The 20,533-nt window shown below is 34.3% G+C and overlaps 1 protein-coding gene across 24 annotated transcripts in view; it reads right to left on the reverse strand.

The window, feature by feature from the left end:
* The window catches only part of RIMS1 (regulating synaptic membrane exocytosis 1), a 188,617-nt gene that overhangs the window by 80,222 nt on the left and 87,862 nt on the right, over positions 1 to 20,533 (reverse strand). For 15 of the 24 annotated variants that reach the window (XM_031552575.1, XM_031552570.1, XM_031552573.1 and 12 more), the window contains 2 exons: positions 15,039 to 15,110; positions 8,580 to 8,692 (listed from right to left, as the gene is read on the reverse strand). In XM_031552575.1, coding sequence (XP_031408435.1) covers positions 8,580 to 8,692; positions 15,039 to 15,110 — 185 coding nt within the window. Of the gene's footprint in view, positions 1 to 8,579; positions 8,693 to 15,038; positions 15,111 to 17,254; positions 17,333 to 20,533 lie in introns of all 24 variants that reach the window. The other 9 variants (XM_010707745.3, XM_010707738.3, XM_031552568.1 and 6 more) reach the window with 1 other exon arrangement.

Consider the following 20,533-nt stretch of genomic DNA (forward strand, 5'->3'; position numbering starts at 1 on the left):
CTATGGATGTTTTTGCACTAGTTATATCATTTCAGGTAAAGATGACAAACTCAACAAAGATGGAACTAGTTTGAGACACTACGCATATCTCTGCTCAAGATGGTGAAGACACAAAGAAGATGTATATATACAGTACAACTTCCAAGTCTTACCTGAACTATTAATCGATGCAGTAAGGTAAGTAATAATAAGGCACCAGGAGTTAAGAAGGCTGTAACCTTTACCAGCAGATATCACGTTTTCTTCATGATACAAACTTTAAGTGAAAAAATCTGGAAGTCTAAAATGACAGATTTGCTTACAGAAAGGAAGCTACTGAAAAGTAAGTTGAAATGAAAACTTATCTAATAAAAAGTAGCTTTTTATGAACTCTTTTAACTCTGACCACACCCCTGAATGCCTATGTATTAAAAATGAAATTGATTTAATTTGTTCTATCAAGAAACTGAGGCTCAGGCCATCTACAGGCACCACAACAAAAATTGGATTGCTGACAGAAGTCAGAGGAATCCATTGCCAGGATTGTTAGTGTACTGCTAATTAGCAACAGAAATCAATGCTCTGCTCTCATGCAGCTTTCTCCCCATTTGTGCCCAGTCAAGGAAACAGCATGTTCCTGCAGAGGAATGGGGAACTGTGCTTACTGCAGAAGCCAACACAGATCAACCTATTCCTCACTGTTAGTCTTCATATAAAGGTATACGTGCCGATCTATACTGAAAAGCCAGGAATTTCATCTCTCTGTGCTGCTTAGATGTTCTGTGAATGGGAACTGGAAACAAAAATAAAAAACAAGACAAAACAGTATCAGATTTGAGAAAGTGAAAGGTAGAAGCTGGATATGAAAGTATGCAAAAGCAATATCCAGAATAAAGTCAGAATAAAGCAGCAGTGAGATTTGGATGGAAGAATTCCCTAGTGCAGCCGGCAAGGAAAGGGAGAAAGGAAGGGAGAACTCATGGAATAGCTGGCTGGGCAGCACAGAACAGAGAGCTGACACCAGCAGTGGATGAGGATGAACATTTCAAAAATAATAGTGATTCTCTAAGTAATGTTTTCCTCAACCTTCAGGCTGAATTTTGCAATATGTAAGTTACGAAGAATCCCTATGAAAAGTTTCAGGACTTCAAAAATCCACAAAAAGCTGAATTGGGAAACTTGAAAAAGACTGAGTTTTGAAATCATGAGCAGATAAATGTTTTGAAATATAAGGTTAGTAACACTGAAAACTCAATTTTTGTATATTTTGTGAAGACATAGAATTTGTTATCACTTATATATGATCTTTAAAAGTACATATCAGCTACACGTAGACAACGAGGGAGCAGATTTTGCCCCTCTACCTGACTAGAAGATGCTGTGGCTTTCTCAAGTTATGTGCAAGGACTCACATTTGCAGTATACTATTTGGTTCATGGCTGTGTCCCTTGCTACATAACATCCTGTAACTCTCGACTCACATCTCATATCTATCTATTCTCCTTTACTTTTATTTCTTATAATGCACTGGGCAAGTCAGAGGTGATAGTGGGCTACTAAAGTAAATCAGCTGAACATCAGGTTATGCACAGTCCCCAGAATTGCTGCCACTCCTCTTGCCCAGCACCTTTTTTGCCCAGCTATTTTTTCTAATCTGCATTCAACTCCCATGAGCGACAGGAATCCCTGTGGCTAGAATACCTCACGACTTTCTAAACATTCCCAAAACTTGGGCCAAATCTATCAAAATCTCATGGAAACAAGTTCTTTCACAAACCTGTTAAGCCATGTTCTAGTTTCTCAGTCCAAATCACAGAGCAAGGCTTGTGAACTTGAAGAGTCACAAACAATAAACTGTCACAATTAATTGTATTGTTCTGTTTGAGAGAAATATAAATAATGAAGAAAGCAAAAGTAACAGATACAATTTATGAAATCAACCATTTTTAGTACTTTCTCAAGACATTTCATAGTACATACTTAACACTGCAAAATAATCTTCAATTGCTAATACCTAATTTAAAAAAATTATTGTGAAAACATACTCCTCAGTATTGACATGGATGTCAGAGCTCATGGCTTGTGGAGTAGCTGCTGTATTTTACTTGAGCAAGTATGAACACATCAGTGGGATCCAGACTTTCAAAAGTAAATAAGTTGCAGTAGACACAATCCACCAAGCCTGTATTCAAACTAGAACTGCCCAATATCTGAAGGACTCAAATTCAGAAAGTTAAAATTGCTGCATTAATGTTCACGCAGGTTAGCATTTTGTTATTAACACTGGAGAGATTAAAATGTTCTTTCTCTCCAAGATTCATTCTGACTTTGAGATAACTCCAGCTTTCCGAAAAAAATAGGATTTCTGAGCAACACATTTTGGCATGGGTGTGACAAGCTGCACTTGTCACTTCATGGCAAAGCCTTGAAGAACTTTTGTTACTGCTCACCAATTCACTGGTATCAGCACATGCCAGGGGGAATTCACAGGAGGTCAAAACTACACCTGTGAGGATTGTCTGCCTGCACGCAGAAACCTGCCCTACAACACACTCAGCTTTCTGAGTGTCAGGCTTACCATGCAAACAAAACACAGCTCGGGTTGAACTAACTTGTCTTCAAAAGTCTCTCTGCCTATGAAGGATAGTTTCTGGCCATTAGCACCTTTAGCTGTTCCTAAGCGCAGATCTAGGAAACATCCTTCATAGATGCCAAGAGCTGTGACTGCATTGTTATGATTGTATTGGAACCAGCAGCTGTGCAGAGCTCAGGAAGGTATTAGCTAAAACTTAATCTGTGGATGAACTTTAAATCATTCAAGCAGCTTCTTTGCCATTTAAAATACCATTACTACTCCGTGTAAGTCTATCATTTTTATAGGAAATCTAGAAATCACAAAATAAACCACTGTCAGATTCTAAAGAGGGATAAAAACACATAAATATTTGGAAACATAATTTTCACCTGTTAAATGCCATTAAGTAAATTCTGTAAACTGACATGGAATATACTAATAGAAAAGCCAGTATTAACAGTTGCCAAACATTTGTTAAAAAAAAAATAAAATACATATTTACCTTTTGTGGAAGAGTAATAATTCTCTTGTTCTTCAATGAATTAAATGCACGGAATGATGGAAACAGAAAAAGAAATCAGCAAATTTAAGGTTAGAGAAAGAAATGTGTTACGTGTGACAATGGCAAGTACAGTAAGCAGTACTCTGGCATATGTAGAAGTAATGTAGAAAATTAAAATGACAAATCATGACAAATAATAAAACCTGTGAAGTTTTCTTCAAAATTAACAGGAACAATGAAGTTACTGAGATCCAGATTGTGGACTCTTTAAATATTCTGCTAAAACAGTATTCTCACATCCAAATTTACGGACAACATAAAATCCTGAAATTGCTTTAAGTATCATTCTGACTTCTGAAAGACATCGCCCAGTTTTAGTTTCTGATGCCTTTTTCTGAAATACTGAGTATTACAAATTTATTTTCTGTTAACTGAAATCTGTAATACTCAATAACCACTCAACCATGGAAAACCGGTCTTTAAGGAAAACATTAAAGACTACGAGCCTTGACTTAATTTGCAAGAGTTAGCAATGCTGAGAGAAAATACTCTCCTAGTGATTAAAGATTCCACAAGCTGCCTCAAAATATGCAGTGTCACCTAAGAATTTCAAAATAAAACCAGAAATATGAAGACAAAACAAACAGTGCTAAAAGACTAAAATCTAAAATTGAAATCACTTCTTCTTCCAGTCAATGATGGATCTATAACAGGGTCTTAACTGCAAGCATTTGATCTCTTACCATCACTCGAGTCAGACTCTCTCTGCAGTTACATTTCATTTCACATACACATGAAACTGGTTTTTTCTTTTTTTTTTTTAAGGATCTTAATTAAATATACAAAGATACTTCCAACTTAATCTGTTATTTCTCAACATGCTAATTTTCCATATGAAGTTATGATTCCTGTTTGCTAAAAGGAACACAGGATATTGAAACATTTCATTCGTGGATGTTGTGACTACCATTGAAGATTTGTACACATATTTTATGTATATATTATAGACACGAACTTCATAAAAGCAACTCCCATTCATTACCAACAGAGATTTCACTTTGACTTTCCTTCATGAAACAGCTACACACACACACACACACACACGCACTTCAACCTGCATATACAAGAGCTATGCAGCTTTTTCTGACATAAGCCAAGATACAGTAATAGCTAATGCTGGTCAGAGTTTCATTTTTCTAATGATCACTGCATAAGGCTTACTTCTGTAAATACTTGCCACTGGAAACATATAAACACTCTAATTCAGTTATGTTTATTGGTACTCCTTGTATGTAAATAGGCTGCTGATTATTGCAGTCCTTATTCCCATTACATGATTTTTGAAACATGAAACCACACCGTTGAAGCTAGGAAAGCGAAACCAAGCTGTGAAGCGTCAAACAGAAGCAGACACATGGAGAAAGACCTGCTTTTCTTGAATTAGCTCATTTTTATACTACAAACCATCACCACACATTTATCTTATTGGTTCAAAGATTTCAATAGTACACGACATGTTTTTTCTTCACTTGTTACATTTCCTAACAGTATCTACCATTGCTAAAGAGGAGTGTAAACAAGTCAAACAGAGCTTCAGGCTTTATTAGTAATTAACTGTTATGCAGAAGTGTAGAGACCCACCCTATTCAAGTGAAAATCACGATGAGATCTGGCAGTTGGTGTGAGATAAAATGGACTGAGTAAAGATCACAGAAATATACTTTATCCAAAAGTGCCATTTAAAAGTTGCAACTATACAACAGATTTGTTGTACAAACAGACAAAAAAGTCAGAGAAGAATTCCCACCCCTCTTAGCTTCCTTAAGTGATTTGCACAATTCTATTCAAACATGATGCAAATAAACATTGATGCAACTCTATTGCAATTTGGCAAAAGATAATATATGGAGAGCACAGAATTGTTGATATCACAGCTTAGAATTTTATTGCTTTAGTAACAAAATATCTCTGTATTATCAGATCATTATATAGAATTTTCAGTTAAAACAAAGAACGAGTAACGCTTCACTTGCAGCACAAGTTAAGGTAAATACTACTATATTGTGACTTTTAGAAAACACAAACAGACATGCCTAAATCAGACTTAACTTTCATACTCAAGCATTTCATGATCTTTAGTTGCATTAAAGAACCCAGTGTGGGAATTACTGCTAATGGGGTTGCAAAGAGAAACATATTGCCATGTCCTCTTTGAATGTCACAGTGATTAAAATAAAAATCATGTTCTCTAACAAACACAGGAGCCTACAGTCTTAACTGTAACTTCTTTAAAACATCTGTATGTATTGGCGTGGCGAAAAATCTAAGGTAGAACTCTTCTAAGAGAAAATAACCAACATGATTTCTAGTTTTTTCAAAACTAGGCAAAGTAGCTATCTCCTTAAGAACAGTCACCAAAGAGCTTGGTTTTATTGTTATTTGCATTGTTGTTTTTTTTGTGTGTGTACGTGTGTGTGTGAACAATTACGCTATTTTGAGGTTATTAGATTATCCTTTTACTGAACTTTTTCTTCTACTTTTTCTCCCCGTTCCTGATTGATAGTACACGCACCATATCTTTAACAGAATGGGGAAGATTAGTCTTCCTACAAGACTTTCTTCTCTTACAAAGTAGATCTACTGGGAAGAACCTACTGAATTAAGTCACAAGTTGACAGTTTATAATTCTAAAACCAAAGCAGTAACTAAGACAATATCACTTGATAGAAGCAAAGAAATAGCCATTATTTTTTAGTTCTAAATTTGATAATGAAAGATTTGATTTGATAATGAAAGAATGGAATGTCTAAGATTCACCGTTAGTCCTAAGAGAAGCCTTATTAGCATGTGTGTTATCATCTGTGACAGAAGACTGAGATAAAATATCACACTTTCTTGAGAAGAAAACCACAGCCACTCTTGCTTCTTTGTTAACTCTCATATTTCCCACAATGAGAATTTCAAAGAGTAAAAAAATTACTCGATTCCTGTATACTTCCTGAATATGTAAACAGTCAACAACAACAAAAAACAACAAAACAGTCTTGATATAAACTTATTCAATCTTTCTATAACAATTACTAAATATGATTTGCAAAACAGATATAGATTGATATGATCTATATTCAACCCTTCTGACATAACAAAATTATAGTGTAAGTGTAATGTAAGACAGCGCTTTACTACAAAAATGATACTTTACAGTACATCACACTGTATTTCCTTGAAATGCAGGATATCAACACTGATCACCAATAAAGAACTTTATTTTTAAATGAAGAAAATGCAAAGAATTTTTAAACATTACTTCCTGTAACATTTAAGATTGCACTGGATTTTGACATTTTCTGTACCCATGGTGACTGTGAACTTAAATCAAATTAAGTCATATTTCAGTTCAAAGTACAGTTAATGAAAATCTTTCTTGGACAAATATATTGAGATTCAACTGTAACTAGAGTCAACTCACTTCTAGTCACTCATCAAACTCTGATATTCATGCGGCTGGAATTAAAGAGATGAAACCAATAACAGAATTTGGTACCGAAAATCAGAGCAAATATTATTTCTTATAGCCTCACTGAAGCTACTCACCTAGAGAAGGTTAAGTTTATACACACTAATATATTTATATCAGATGATACTATCAAAACATTTAAAAATATTTTATAAAATCTATTAAATTGCCTGACCAAATTAAATCTCAGCCTGACCAGTGTGTAAAACATGGCCAATATCAGAAAATCTTCCTTTCAAATGGATAAGCTAATCAGACAAAATCAAAATACTACATAAAGAAGAAAATCTCTTCAGCCTTCAATTCCACTGCCATATTGATATTGGTGGTATATGATATATAACAAAGTAAATAACCTATTTGTTTATTTTCTACACATGGCGCAAGCATATGAACGACAAATACAAATAAGAGTTCAGTGAAACAGCATTGTGTTACAGATATTCATGGCACTGACAGCTTTTAAAACCAACAGCAGCTTTTGCCTTCTGTTTAAAGTTCATTTTTCTTTGCTTTTCTGCATACAACCCTATACAACTTCTTCTCTACTTAGTTTCACAACATGTTCTACATTCATTTCCAAAGTTTTTAACAAAACATTAACTAGCATTTTATTCCCAACACACTAGTTACCAGGAACAGCCAAAAGATAACAGGTGACTACCCACAGGAAAGCCAAAATAAATTAAAAGCTGAATTGTCATTGTATATTGTACCAAGTTCTGAAATTGCAGATGAAGCATGAAAGAAATTTGAAATGCACCTTTCATTACACTTTCCTAAAAAGCTGTCACTTACTAGTATGTAGAAATAGAAATTGTATATGAATATTGAAACTTGGTTATAATCAAGACAGTCCTTAGTTCACTATGAAACACCATGAAAAGTCTCAAAGTAAACTTTTAAATGAAAAAAAACTATTTGTATTAGTATTTTAATCATTCAGAATAAACACATGTATAAAACAAGAACACATTTAAATGTATGTTAATTGAAGGCGTACTATGTCATCACAGTTCAGTCTAATAAAATTAATGCAAACTATGTTAACGTGAGTGACTGTACATCATACAAAAAAAATACAGCAATCTAACATGATTAAAAGGTCATAGTCAGCACTATTACCTACTTAAGAAAAAGATCTGCCATCTTCAGTAAGGCACAATAAGGCTCAATAAGGCACAACATATAATCATCTGAAGCATTTCTTTCATTTTCACACAGAAGAAAACCTTTAGTTGTTGCTTGTTAATGAGAAAATGGGCTTTTAAACACAAAAGAAAACCTGAATGCACACATACTACCTACTGTGAAATTATAACTAACTTTATGGCCATTTGATTTTACTGTAATAGTTCAAGCTGTGTGTGTAATACGATGCTAGAAAAGGCAGCAGCAATATTTATACCTATTTGATGTTAGTTTGTAAAAACCATCTTCCACAGCCACTAAGTTTTCATTGTTATTTTCAAAAAAGAGCAGCACTCTTTGCCCGATCAATTTATTCTTAATAATGCAAGAGCTGATGAACTGTGCCTTTATATTTCTTGCACTGATTGTTTTAATTCTTCAATCACTGAACCTGTCCCACCCCATAAGGAATTTTTCATATTGTGATTTTTGTTTGTGATTAGTCTATGTAAACAATACACAACAATTAATATAAACCATAAAATAAGAAATGAATAACACTGTCAAAATATTTGCTCCAGATTTCTTTGGTTGAATACAAACTAGATGTGTCCATGGAAACTACCATGACTCTAACAGAAATTTTAAAGCAGACAAATATAAAAGGCTACTAGAAAATTAAGGCAGTTAAACCGTGTATAATAATCCACCACTCAAAATCTATTAGACTTTCCAGACTACAAATATGCTTTCATTCTCTTCTATTTGGCAGAGTTATAGCTTTTAACACGTAGCTGTGAAAGCAGAATTTAAGTAAAGCAAAGAAAAGTAAGAAGGCAAAGAGTTAGAGCCATCATAAGCTCATTATTTGATACCTTGCTCTATACTGCCACTTCTTACTGGAACTTGCGGTAGCTGTCTTCCCCTGCGACTGCTGAAGGATGTGTCTGCAGGAGGAGACTGGGTGGGACTTCCTTGTTGATGTATTCTGCAGACGAAATGAAGATAAAACAAAATAACCCAAAGGAAGAGAATTTATATATTCTTATTTTCAGATACAAATAAAATTGCAAATAGAGAAGATGAGTTCGAAAAAAACTGCATTTGATGTATGCTATATGCATGTATTCAGGATTGGACAACTTCTATGGCTTCACGTTTAGCTTTTCTAACTGCCTTCCATCTAAGGAGAAAAATTCTCTATCCTTCTGGTTTACGGTGTTTTGAGAAAGTACTAGTCAAAAAACACTGAACTAAAAGCAGTTTTCTAAAAATCATTTATGATTACTGTTCTCCTGTACTGGTACAAAGACAACACAATATGTCACCTTTATATTTCATTGACTTTCATGTTCCCTTCATGATGACGCCCTATTGCACAAGATCACAGAACTAGACAGCAAATTTTTAATGCCATGGCATAATGGGTTATTTTTCCTTGAACTTAAACAAGGAAAAGCATCTTTAAAAGTGTGTGTGTGTGTGTGTGTGTGTGTGTGTGTGTGTGTGTGTGTGTGTGTGTGTGTATGCTCACAGTACGAACTGGAAAGTGAACAGAACAATGTATAAGATTTTCAGTATTCTTAGTTAAGCAAATATTGTAATCCCCTTGACTTTGGCTGAATTCTAGCTACCACTATTTCAGAGTACTTTGGCTACTTGACTTCTTACACACACATACAGCACCTTTAACATAGTGGGCACTTTTAGAATGCTTGTAAGTTTGCATTAGTAATAGGCCAATGGTAATGACTAGAGAAAAAGCTTAAGGAAGTAAAACAAAGGTGAGAAGGAGATTGCTGAGAGGGACAGTTTGTTAATTAAGCATCCTTGTCAGCTACAGTAATATACTAACTACTGCAGAAAAGCACTGTTTATCTACTGTGCTAAGGGGCAAGTAGATAACTTGCAGTTTTAAGTAACGCACTTGTACAAGTTCAAAATAATTTTAGCTTTCACACTACATAGATCAACTGACTTTCTTTAAGACTGAGATTTAGCAGTCAGAAAAGGATGTGATTTCCTGCAGTGTTGAAGCAAAATACTTAAGTAATTTTCAGATGGATACACAACAAAACACAACAATGGAAGGACAAAACACAGCCGATTTTTTACTCTTACATTGCATAACTATTTAAGATCAACAGAAGAAGTCCCATCTAGATGGTGAAGATAGGCAGCATAAAGGATATGGGGAAGTGTAAATACCATGAAGAGAGGATAATCTATAGTGCCAGGATGAGTGAACGCGCCACGTATGCTCAGGAAAGTACAATACCACACTGACACCTGGGAGGCAGAACATGAAAGCTGAACTGGACATATAATAGCAACCTTGTCAGAAGTGGAGAAGGTGGAGCCGAGCCTCCGGGCGCAAGGTGATGTACAGAGCATAAGGCTCTGACACTAGAGTGCTCACTCGACCTGGAGCGAGCGTGATGTTTTCCCCTAATGACTGGCTGTTCAGTCGTTCGTGGGGCTGGAAGTCCCCTTCTAGAAAGACATGGTAGCAGACCCCTAAAACATCAGGGCCAAAAAGAAACTGTTCAGTTGTTAGCTCCAGGCACACCTTCCCATGCCCCCCTCCACCAAAGAATGTTACAAACATTGGCAGCAGGGCCAGGATGGGCATTTCAGATCCAAGTTATTAATTCAGATTATAAATCCATTTCCAAAAGAATAAACTACAGTACACTCACTGCTGCAGATACACATCACTCTACTTATGGAACTGCTGAGCACTGAATACAGTAGACCATTGGCCAAAACCCTAGCTGCATCTCAAACAGCAAAGGCAAGCTAATAACATGTATGAGATAAAAAGGGCTAGCACAGAGTAGGTTATAAATACCTAGTTTTAACATAGTGCATTTCTGTTTTCAAAACATACCTTCTGTCTTTATCAAAAATACTAACTGGGTTCCAATTAATGTCCCAAAGAAGGACAATTGGTAATTGCACACATAGATCATTCTCTTAGGAGTCTGAAGCAAGGAATCTATTTAAGTAACTTTCTGCAGCAGAAACCAACACAAATATACAGTTCTGAAGGAACTCTGATGAAAACATCACTAAGATATGCAGCAAAATGATTAATCATGTTAGTGTAATTAGCAGCATAATTATTAGTAATTTGATAATTATGTATTTTGCAAGTATTAGACAACCTAGAACATCTCAGGTTTGGAGAGTGACTAAGTAAATTTCCAGCTGTGCCTTTTTACTAGTTCTGGGTTTTCTGGCAATGCAGCTTTTTGTAATGATAATATTGTATCCGTTATTCCACAAATTTCCATAAAGCCATTCATGATATCTTTTCCTTGTGAATTTCTATTTCCTAATTTTTCCAGATTTATGAACTGTCCCTGCACACACATAGCACATCTTTCTCAGAAATTACAATCAAAATAACCAGGGGATTGTCTAGTTTGTAATGTAAAGCTACCACACGCTTACAAATTATCCTTAATAATAACAATAAATAAATTAATAATAAAAAAAGATTGCATTTGAAATAACATTTACGGAGATGCCTACCAAGAATAAAGGTTTCGTTTCAGGACCAACCAATGACAACTTATGTGGAAGTCCTGCCACAGTGCTACAGAAATAGGATTCGGTTCCTTTTGCTATATCTTTCTCTTAAACCCTGACACTTTCTTAACTCCTGATTTGTTCTGGCAATAACAGCAACATTCTTACAGGGACTGACCCCCTGATTCTACAAGATGCTCAAGATGATGGTGATGAGCTGAGATCTGAAAATGCCTGTTCAGTCTCAAATGTAAATATAATCCATGCCAGTCTAGAAGAAAGATCACTTGCAGAAATGAAGAAGTCTACAATACCTGATTTGGAGAATGAGACAAAGAGGAACAAGGATGGGAGACAAAAGCTGGTGTGTGACTGAGGAAATGAGAGGGAAGTTAAGAAGTATAGAGAGGATGGAATTAAGGAGAGAAAATTTGAGAGAGAAATGACTCCTTATGATAAATGACATTACAGCAAAAGTATGTTGGTATCTTGTTGCTTGGTATCACTGCTTCTTCCAGAGGAAGGTAACATGACCAACTGTAACTCAATTGGCCATTGACCACAGGGGCATTCAACAAGTTCCACATCTACCTTCCCACAAGGAAAATCAAGCTTCCTTCTCTTCAGACTGATATTTCAGTGACATAAATAAAAATAAACAGATAAATAAATCACAACAAAAGCACATGCTGGCACACGTGGAACTATGAAAAACTAAAACTGAGAGTGCAGTAGCAATCTAACACACCTGTGGTACAGGGTCCTACATAATTCATAGCAACTACAGTTAACAACTGTATCATATGTTTATGCAGCCTCAAATTTAGTATTTTGGGGGTAAGAAATTAGGGATGGAAGAATACACTTCAGAACTGTGATGAATTGTTTTCACCCACTTTTTTTTTGTAGTCACATTCATACAAGCATAAAATTATCTTCTATTTTCACAGGAGTTTAACTGCTTCAGAAAATACTGAGTCTCATCTTCAGGCTTATCTCACTGAACCATTTAGGGAACTGTTAAAACACCCGTAAATTTTTGGGATGGATTTATTTTTTTCCCCCTCTTATGCTGATTTCCTAAAATATCACAGTACTTAAGCATGTGATCTTACAGATCATGTTGAGGGGTTTTAGAGAGAATCTGATAGCATGCTGATATCTTATTCTCCGTGAATACCTGAGCTACTTGTAGATAATGTCAGTAAATTGCAAAATAAAAGCTAGACCAAGATAGAAATGGATAGTAGAAGAATTACTATGGAGTCATATTTGCCATTTGACAAGCAAATTACTTGCCTGTTATCAAAATCTTCTGGCACTGGTGTAGTGTTAACAATATGATGTAATGCTAAACTACAGCACTTCAATTTGTTTGGAACTTTGCATGTCACTTCTAATAGTAGTTAATCATTTTATGGAAAACAGAAACCTACACCATGTGCTGTGAAGGATTTAAAGAAAAAACATAATTCAACATTTCCTTACACTCCTTTGTTACCTGTGTTCACTGTTCTTAAAATTGCTAGAGCTTACTTTTCTATTGTGGAAAACAAAAAAGGAGCTATGGTGACTGACACTTTTGGAAACTTGCTTCACTTAAGGAAAAAAAAGATTTTTTTTCTTAATTTCCCTATTCGTCTGTGAAATAGTTATTTTAGGTTGTCTTAAAAACAAACAAAAAACCAATCATCACTTATCTCTTGATAATGACTACATTAAGTTATGCATTACCTCATAACTAATCAATGCAAAATGGGAAAAGAATTTATCTCAGCACAGCAAGTATGAATTCATTAAATTCCATATAAATTCTGTAAATATAGACACTGTAGCAACATTTCAGCATTATCTCCAGACTTGCTCTTTCCCACATACCTGAATATATCCTCAAACGTATGTTATAACTTGCATAAAAACTGTAAAAAGCTTTAAAATATCCAGGAAAAAAAATCTCAAAATTTCAGACCTAGGCTGGTCATTTTAATTAGAAAAACACATTGCTCATGCCTCTAAAAACAATTTTCATAAATGTAACTACACACTTAGAGGTGAATACATTAACAGCACATGACTTTACCTCATACCTTGTATGGCTGGTGTGGATTATAATCTTGAAACCGAATTTCAGATATTTTTTCTGATAGGAACTGATTTGCAGGAACTGTTCTTACCAGCCATACAATGAGATTATTTAAAAAAAAAACATGGGATTTAACGAAGTATGTATTTTATGATCTTGACATCTGTGGAAGGAAGATGCACTCAGCTCAGATGCTAAAATACCAGGTTTGAAATGTGAATGTACATCCAGACAGATACATTAATCCCTCCAACCTCATATGTCGTGGGATTTCCTTTTATCTGGCACTTTCTTCACTCTGTTTACACTGTTCTTCTTTAGAATCTCTTACATTTCATTTTCCTTCCCCATCCTTTATGTTCCCATGTCCTTTTAATGCTTATGTTTCCATATTTTCCACCCCATTCACTTTATATCCAACTCTCATCTTTTCTTCTTTCTCAGCCTCTTGCCAAGGTTCTTAAAACCATTCAGCCTGCATGATTACCAACAACTGAGACCACCTCAGTCTTAGTCCCAGGAGCTCCCCTTAGTTTTCAGAAGTTAAAAATAGGGAAAAATATGGATGTAATGAACTCAAAAGGCAAAACTGTTGCTGTTTTAAAGGCAGCAAGGACCTCAGCCATAACTCCGGTGAAATGCCTGGTCTAAATGGAAATAAACTGCTACTGGGACAGCAGAAGCCTCAAAACCAAAATAATAGTAATCCAGTCCTTGAAGCAGTAAAATAAAATAAAAGCTCTGAACATTTTTCTAGATAATGTGTATTTGGTTTGAAAATAAAACGTGTCTTTGTTATTCATGGAAGTTTTTCAATCCTCACAATGTAAACTGATGAGCCCCTCTGCTCATCAAGAAAACACAAATCTTCTGGAAAAGGCAGGATATCAGTCCTCCTCACTGCTCTTAGCTCAGCCAACACACAGGCTTAACCAGATTTTAATAGAATGAAATTTTTACACTCAATTTTTACACTTGTGATTAAGCATTTATCCTTATTTCTTTCATTCATTCTTAAGAATTTGAGTACATAAGCATTTGCTACTATAGTGTAAAAGCTGAAAGTTACAATAATAACGCATGCACAAGAAAATTCAGTGGAAGCAGAAGGTAAAGTATCAGTGTTCATATTAACTTTACGTAATGATAGCTCACAGAATTTTTCAACATATTTTTATATAGAATTTAACATTTTTATATTAGAATGTGAAATTGCTAGCTTGGAATATAGGAGTGCGATTTCAGCGTAGCTCTTTCTTCATCATTTGATCAGATACCTCTTGAATTATTAGTCTTCTCATGTATTCATCATTACAGTTATTATTTTAACATAGACAATTTTTTTGAAAAACATATATGGTAAAACATAGAAAAGGGTTAGTATCATACTAATGAAATATGCTATGCATTTCCAAATTTCATCTTACAGAGATCAAGACGGTGGGAACAGGTCTCATACTTTGGCTTACTAAATGTATGACTGCTAGTCTTTACCTCCCAATTAATCTGCAATGATGGAGACTGCCAGAAAAACTGTATTGCATTGACAACACTACAAGCAGTGATAATAATATGGATGCTATAAATAACGCTGTAAATTATGGCAACAGGGCTTATGGCATTGTTATGCATATTCTGCTTCAAAAGTAGTATTAGATGTATATTACAAACACTGCAATCAGTTTGATCATAAGAGACGTTTACTCAGCAATCCTACCTTTCCGTTTCAGCTGCGGAGCCTTTCCTAGTTTGTTTTTGGCTGCTGTATCTTTCCACTTTTCTGGACTGCCTGTGGAAGGACAAGTCAGAAAAGAAATAAACAGAAGAAAAAAGTACAAAATTATGAAGATCTTATATTTATTAATATATCGTTAAAGTAATAACAGGAATGGCTGACAGATGAAAAAGCGACAGCGATCTTCATGAACAGGTTGGTGAACTTGGGGATTAAAACAAATGGCCCTGATTAGCTTTGACTGAGGCTGATGGTGTGAAGTTTAAGAGGTACCAAAACAAGGAGACGACATTAATCCTGCCTGGACGTGCCACTAGCTCCCATTTCAATCATGTCTGATTAGATACAATGCTTCTCCTAGGTCTTTTAGTGCTCTCTTGATAGCACTATAACAAAAGCAGAGTAACAGTAGGAAGAAAAAATGTTACAGAAAGGACCAATAATATTCAAACAGAAACTTTTAAAATTGCTTTTAAATCTGTATTTCAAAACCAAAACAAATAATGCATCATTTCAGATTCAAATAACTCTGTAATTTGATGTATACTGTATTGATAAAAACTTGGCTTTTCAAAAATTTCATTCTATTAAAAATTGTTAAAAGATTATGAGAAACAGTTTGAAACAATTCTGCTTTTTTTTTTCTAATTAATGGAAATATATTAGAAGCTATTTATTTATTAGATTATGAAAAGAGTGACAAGTCTCATGTTTCAAAATTTCTATTATTACCCAAAGTAATGAGAACATTTAAAAAATTAGGATTTATAATTTTAACTTTAAACCTCTGATAATCACGAACACTTAGTTTTTAGGGGAACAAAAGTGCGTACAGTATTTCAGGAGTGGATAAAGAACGGGAGTGATGATTATTCATTGTTGAATAATGTAAAGTACCAACCCTTGCGCATCACACAGAAAAGACAATGAAGAAATACGTAAGAAACTTGCAGTGATATAATCAACTTCTACACTAAGGATTACTGTGGGCAAAACAAACAAACAAATAAATAAATAATTATAGTAATGAATAAAGATTTGAAAGATTTCATTTTAAACCTCAGTGGTTATACAAAGAGTAACCCAATGACTGAACTGGAAGATACCCAAACAGCTGTAGCATCAGCTTATATTCAAAGAATATAATCACAGTGTATTTTTACTGCAATATTTGATCAGCATTACAGCGTGACATAGTCTCAGTCACGAAAAAGGAAAAAATGCAGAAATATATAATGTGCGTTTTCTTACACGTTTGTGATTATTTTTTTTTTTAATTGAGCAGAGGTATGTATGAATACCCAATGCCTTCCAGTTTTCAAAATAACATTTTCTTACAAAAAATAATCTCTTGGAATAAAAATTTAAATCTCCTTTATCACCAAACTGATTTTTCCAGATTTATTTTCTGGAATTTATTCCCATTCGTTATTTATGCTTTTGCCAGGTCTAACACAAGGTAGATACACAAGGAAACACATATGAAATACATATAGCTTCAATTAAAACCTAAGGTGACCAAAGTATTTGAATGTATGGGTAGATCCACAGAATGCAGCATGATCTTTCAAATGATGCCAGCCTTTTTATTTTCTGTTTGGTTTATTAGGGGTTTTATTTTCCCCTTATTTCTTTATGTCACTCACCAACACTGTGGCATTACATACAATGAAGAAAAATAGTACATAGTGACTACTCTTTGTAGCATCAAAAAAGCAGAAAATGTAATATACAGTGCCAGTGAACTGAACAGACTTCTTTCTCTGCTCTATGTGCTGTTACTGTGAGCAGCAGGCATTAAAAGTATGATTAAGATCACAGTTTTCTCTGTTTCTTTCCTCTTGCTGAGATGATGCTGTGTGCATTCTGCACAGCTCAACAGCATACTACAGCATTCACAGTCCTACATGGACACTGCAGGCAGGCGTCCTTTCATGCCCATATCAAATGTACAAAGAGTGCATAGGGGATAAAAAAGATGTTCATGCCATATCTGAATTTACCTTTACAATGTACTTTATAGGGAATTAAATACTATCTATGGACAATACATGCATACCATGTACTTCTACATAAAAAGAGAAAAAAAAACAACCCTAGCTATTTAAAAGTTTTATGCAGGGCATATAAAGATACTCATAGTGTGTAACTATAGCCAATACCTCATTTACTTGAACTATGATTTGAGTAAAGGATACCTCTGTGCTGCTCCAGGTTTAGCACTTAGGTGGTCTATACTGTCCTGTTTTGGAATGCAAGACTCCAGCGTCCTTGTTCTTCACAAAATTTGGAAACATGGATGTAAATTTGGACAGAATGAGCAGAAACAGAGAGATGGTCACATGCAGTGAAGGTGAAGACATGCAATCACATTTATAAACCAGAAGCATTAAGGCACAATCTGCTGTGTAAGTCTTATTTCTCATTTCCCCTTCTGTTGACTTAGTCCATACACTTTAAAAGAACGTTAAAATTTTGAAATATTAATAAAAAACTAAGACGCAAAAAGGATGAAAGCCACAATTTTAAATTTTAAACAAAGTCTTCATGCTCTACGCAATGAACAGCAGCACTGTAGCTTAACAGTTGCAATTATCCTTCCTAAGAAAAAAAAGACAGTATGGTTCATTAAACTGATGTGTAAACCTATACGCAACATCTTTCCCTTACATTGAAAAATTTTCCAATTTTCCTGAAAATGCAAGCAAATTTCATACTTTTTAATATTTTATTGCCAACAGTTCTGCTACGGTAATCATTAACAGTAACAGTTCAATAGTAAAGGCAGAACAACTTAGTAATTTAAAATACAATTCAAATCATGTATGGAATATTTTTTAATTTCTAGACTAGGTTCATTTCTGTTGAAGTCATTTAAGAACATCAGAATTTGCTCATAGCTATCAGCTTGGCACAGATGTTATTAGCATCTTGATTTATTGTTAGCTTGCAATGGAATATATCACATAGACTATTTTCTTTTGCTCAGTAAGATATATCAACGTAAGATTTTTTTCAAATATCAGTCTTAGCTCTCAGAAAGTAAACAACAAAATTTGCAGTATATTAATAATCTACAGTACAAATTAAATCTGCATCCATACTTTCAGTGTAGTGAGCAAATGCTAAAATTTCTCTTAAGGTTCTAAATGCAACAAATTTCATACCAAACCAGTAAGTCATTATTACATACACAGACAAGCACAATATATATTATAAATACAGACAAGCTATTCACAGTTCATGTACAAGACACATGCTTCAAGTTGCTTATTGCTATTAAGTATAACATAATCCACAGAGATAAATGAAAGAATATTGCTATCAAAACTAAAAATTAGTATTCCCAATGTGACAAAAAAACATTTCTATTTTTAAAAAAGGCCTTAAGACATCAAGAATGTCACATTAAATACTTCCTGATTTTTCCTGAGATTTCTGAAATGCTAAATCTACACATTATGTGAACAGGGAAGTCACTACTCTGAAGGCTTGGCAGCTCCTCACTCATTCCTAGCACTTCAGTTCATGTCTTTCTAAACTGCCCCCCTGATTCAAATTACACAGTGTTGCTGAAAGGACAGGAAAGAATCATTCCAGTCAAATTAGCCTGCCACTGGCAGTATGTAGCACACCTTAAGTTCTCATGGCTGTACTAGAACACCACTTTGCTCAGCAGCTGCTAAAGATGGCAATTAGACAAGAACTTTACACATGCATGACCACTAAAAGCAATTTCTCATGAACTGAAAGTACCCAAAAAATATTTTTAAAAGGTCTATTTTATCTAGCCTTGGTTACATACTTAATTTATACCAAGACATCCCAAAAATAACAGAGTAAGTAAAATGCCCACCTAGTGTTCACTTTCCATTCTTCTTGTTTCTAGCGCTACTTATGCTTTCACAGTTTCACAGTTCACCAATTATCAGAACATCTTTCACTCTAGAGAGAATTTCTAATTCTAATTTCTAATATATAAAAAAACAACAAAACAAAATATCTTAAAAATAAAGCTGCCAAATTCAACCCAAAAGTTATTCTTTAAAATGTCAAGAAAAATGCAATACTAACCAAACACTTGTTAATTCTTAACACTGAAGTAAAGTGTAACACATCTTCATCTTTTCAAGGTTTATCAAGGAGTCATTTTTTCCAATATGGAAAGTGATTTTCAGAATAACAATAACCATGCCAAGACCTTTACTAAAATGTATATTATGAATAATGATCAATAAATATCATGCTGCAAAAACTGAATTGGAATGATCAAAATTGGAAATCATGTGCAAGTCCTAGGATTAAGAAATATACTCGGGAATAGATCTTGATTGCATTTTATATGCAAATTGGGCCAATTTGTAAGAATTCTGGAATGTACTCAAGTGAAGTGTAAGATGACATCTGTCGAAGTCAATTAATCTGTGAAAATATGATCTGAAAGTGGTGATAAGTAATTGTTAGTCGTCCCTGTTGATCCATCAGATACTCAACACCCATAGTATCAGCAGTCAATTTAATAAAAACACACCTTAAAACCAAAAAGTGTAAGAACTGAATAGTCCTGGCCAACTGACAAATAAAGGTGAGAAAATAATCAAAATGAATGCAAATTCAAAAATAGAAAATTTCTACAATGATAAAGCATTCCACGCTGATATTCTACACACTGGATGGGCACTGACTACACTAAGAAATGAGACTGCAGCTTCTTTAATTCAAAATATTGCCCCTCAAAGACTCTATATATTGCAAGATGTTTATTAGAAGGTATTAAATAATTTCAATCATTGATACATTCAGAAAAATTTGGCTGATATCAGAAGGCTTTAATTCTGCATTAAGAATGGAGGCATCCAGATGAGAACCCATTTTCACTGAAACGTATTTTAATTCTAATCACTTGAATGACAACAAGATTTTATCATCAATTCTGATCCACAGCTTAAAAAATGGGAAGAAAAATTACTTTTTACATGTCTAAAATATACAAAGTACATTTGCAAATGGTTAATAACTGTCCCACCAAAGGGCTCAGAATCAGTGGTGTTAAAACACTGAGGAATGCTGTATCTGAATGGCCAATTTTGAAATAATGTTTCACAAGTTCAGTTTTATAATTTATAATGCTGTCTTAGTCTAGTAAAAGGAGAAATGTTATCCAAACACAGTTACAGGTTTCACACTCTTCCAGTCTGTATTTGTTGAATACACACAGTATTAAGCAAACAAGAGAAATTAGAGTACAAATGTAACAAATGGAAGCATTCTTGAATAGAATGCAACCACTGGCACTCAAGGTAACTGAAAAAGTTACAGTTTTAAGAGCAGATTTGTAAGAGTGTACACAAGTATAGATTATTTACATCTATATTCTCTCATTTACTGTAACACAAAAACTTTGAATTTAACTGTCAGTAGAAATTATGTCTGTGTAAAACACAATATAGATTAATCAGGGGAAAAAAAAATAAAAA

Source organism: Meleagris gallopavo, chromosome 2 (genome assembly GCF_000146605.3).
Source record: "Meleagris gallopavo isolate NT-WF06-2002-E0010 breed Aviagen turkey brand Nicholas breeding stock chromosome 2, Turkey_5.1, whole genome shotgun sequence".
NCBI classification, from domain to species: domain Eukaryota; kingdom Metazoa; phylum Chordata; class Aves; order Galliformes; family Phasianidae; genus Meleagris; species Meleagris gallopavo.